This window comes from Sphaeroforma arctica (genome assembly GCF_001186125.1).
Source record: "Sphaeroforma arctica JP610 unplaced genomic scaffold supercont1.471, whole genome shotgun sequence".
NCBI lineage: Eukaryota > Ichthyosporea > Ichthyophonida > Sphaeroforma > Sphaeroforma arctica.
In genome coordinates, this window is record NW_014040087.1 from 60,927 (window position 1) to 62,706 (window position 1,780).

The 1,780-nt window shown below is 45.4% G+C and overlaps 1 protein-coding gene across 1 annotated transcript; it reads left to right on the plus strand.

The window, feature by feature from the left end:
• Nucleotides 1-542: 542 nt before the first annotated feature.
• On the plus strand, nucleotides 543-1,717 carry SARC_06551 (hypothetical protein; the record flags this gene model as incomplete). The annotated part of the gene is made up of 2 exons (XM_014299554.1): nucleotides 543-1,019; nucleotides 1,574-1,717. The coding sequence occupies 2 exons, from the start codon at nucleotides 543-545 to the stop codon at nucleotides 1,715-1,717; spliced, it is 621 nt and encodes a 206-aa protein (XP_014155029.1).
• Nucleotides 1,718-1,780: the final 63 nt, after the last annotated feature.

Below are 1,780 nucleotides of genomic sequence, written 5' to 3' on the forward strand. Positions count from 1 at the left end.
TCCTTGTTGCCCTTGAGGGACACACGTGTAATACCTGAAATCGCATCCCATTGCCATGTCGACTCACAGAGAAGTCCGTGGAAGTACCCGCAAGATTGTACCACAGAAAGGTCGGGGACGTGCGCGTCACGGATCCCTCCGTGCGCCTCAGTTTAGAACGGGTATGGTGCTCGCAGTGTTCTATGTCTATATGTATATGTCCTTAGCCGTGTTGGGAGTTGCCACGCAGACATGCCTGGCGTTATCGCCTATGGAGGATGTGTGTGTGACTGTGAGGAGATAGTGTTTTTATAACACATGCTGTACATTGGAGATAATACACATATGAGTATGTGTGTTGGTATCTCTATGCACGCTTGTTATACTTCTTGATAAGTATATTTATGTTAATGGACGGGGCTCTGACTATGTGAACCCATCTCACTTCCTTCCGTCGATGTGAGGGCCGACTGAGTACCTACCAGGCCTACCTACCACTGCCACTTCGTGTTGACCTACCTACCACTGCCACTTCATGTTTACCTACCTACCACTGCCACTTCATGTTGGCCTACCTACCACTGCCACTTCATGTTGGCCTACCTACCACTGCCACTTCATGTTTACCTACCTACCACTGCCACTTCGTGTTGGCTTACCTACTACTGCCACTTCTTGTTGGCCTACCCATCACCGCCACTTCGTGTTTACCTACCTACCACTGCCACTTCGTGTTGGCCTACTTACCACCACCACTTCGTGTTGGCGTACACTCCTATTCCATGCACACGCGCTCTGTTATTCTCTCTCTTTCTCGTGCTAAACTCAATCCCGTTTACTTGAAACCGCGTACTTCAGGTGGTGTTGTACATGGCCCAACAAACATGCGCAAGTACGACTTCGCTCTTCCTAAGAAGATCAGGGCGGCGGGACTAAGAGCCGCACTGACAATCAAGTATTTGCAAGGTCACCTCACCATTGTGAACGAAGTTAAGAATGCGACACACCGCACCAACCCTATCGCCCATAAGCTGGAACAGGTGGGATGGAGGGTTTGAGTTTTGTTTGTATGTATTGGGTATTGGTCAGGAAGAGGCTATATGTGTCGTATAAAAAGTTGTACGACCGAGGTGTGTAGGGGACTAGGTTAGAGTGTTGTCTGTATATCGTATTCGGGCCAGAAAGATGTGAGAAAGTGTTCTATAAATAGTACAACTATTGAAGCATCTCATACCGAAGTCAAGAATACGGCACACCGCACCAGCCCTGTCTCCCACCAGATAAGGTGGTAAGGGTGTTCATATCTCCATTGTATTCTAAAGTCGTGTCGGTGCTTTGTCCCACACTCTTTCGATTGGCTGCGCATCCAAGGATTTATCACTTGTCATAGTAACATACTATAACTAGTAGTGCCTTTTCCAGTTTCCCGTTCCATTTTGTACTCGTCGGGAACTCTTTTTTCTCGATTTATACTCTTATTCTCATATATGTTTTACCACTACCAAATCGGGTTTTCAATTCAACTCGGGAGGTGTTTTATATCTCAATTTATACTGGTGGTGTTTTCACACTTATTTTACACTCACACCTTCAGAGAGGACACCACAAGGGCAACACTGTGCTGGTAGTGTGCGGCGATACTATGGGCCGCGAGCTACAATTGGCTACCCTCAACATACCTTACGCCCACTTCATGTCGTATAAAGGTAGTTCTGATGTGTGTAATATACATGTGTAATATATATATATCTATATATATATATATATATATATATATTATATATATGTGTGTATATATATA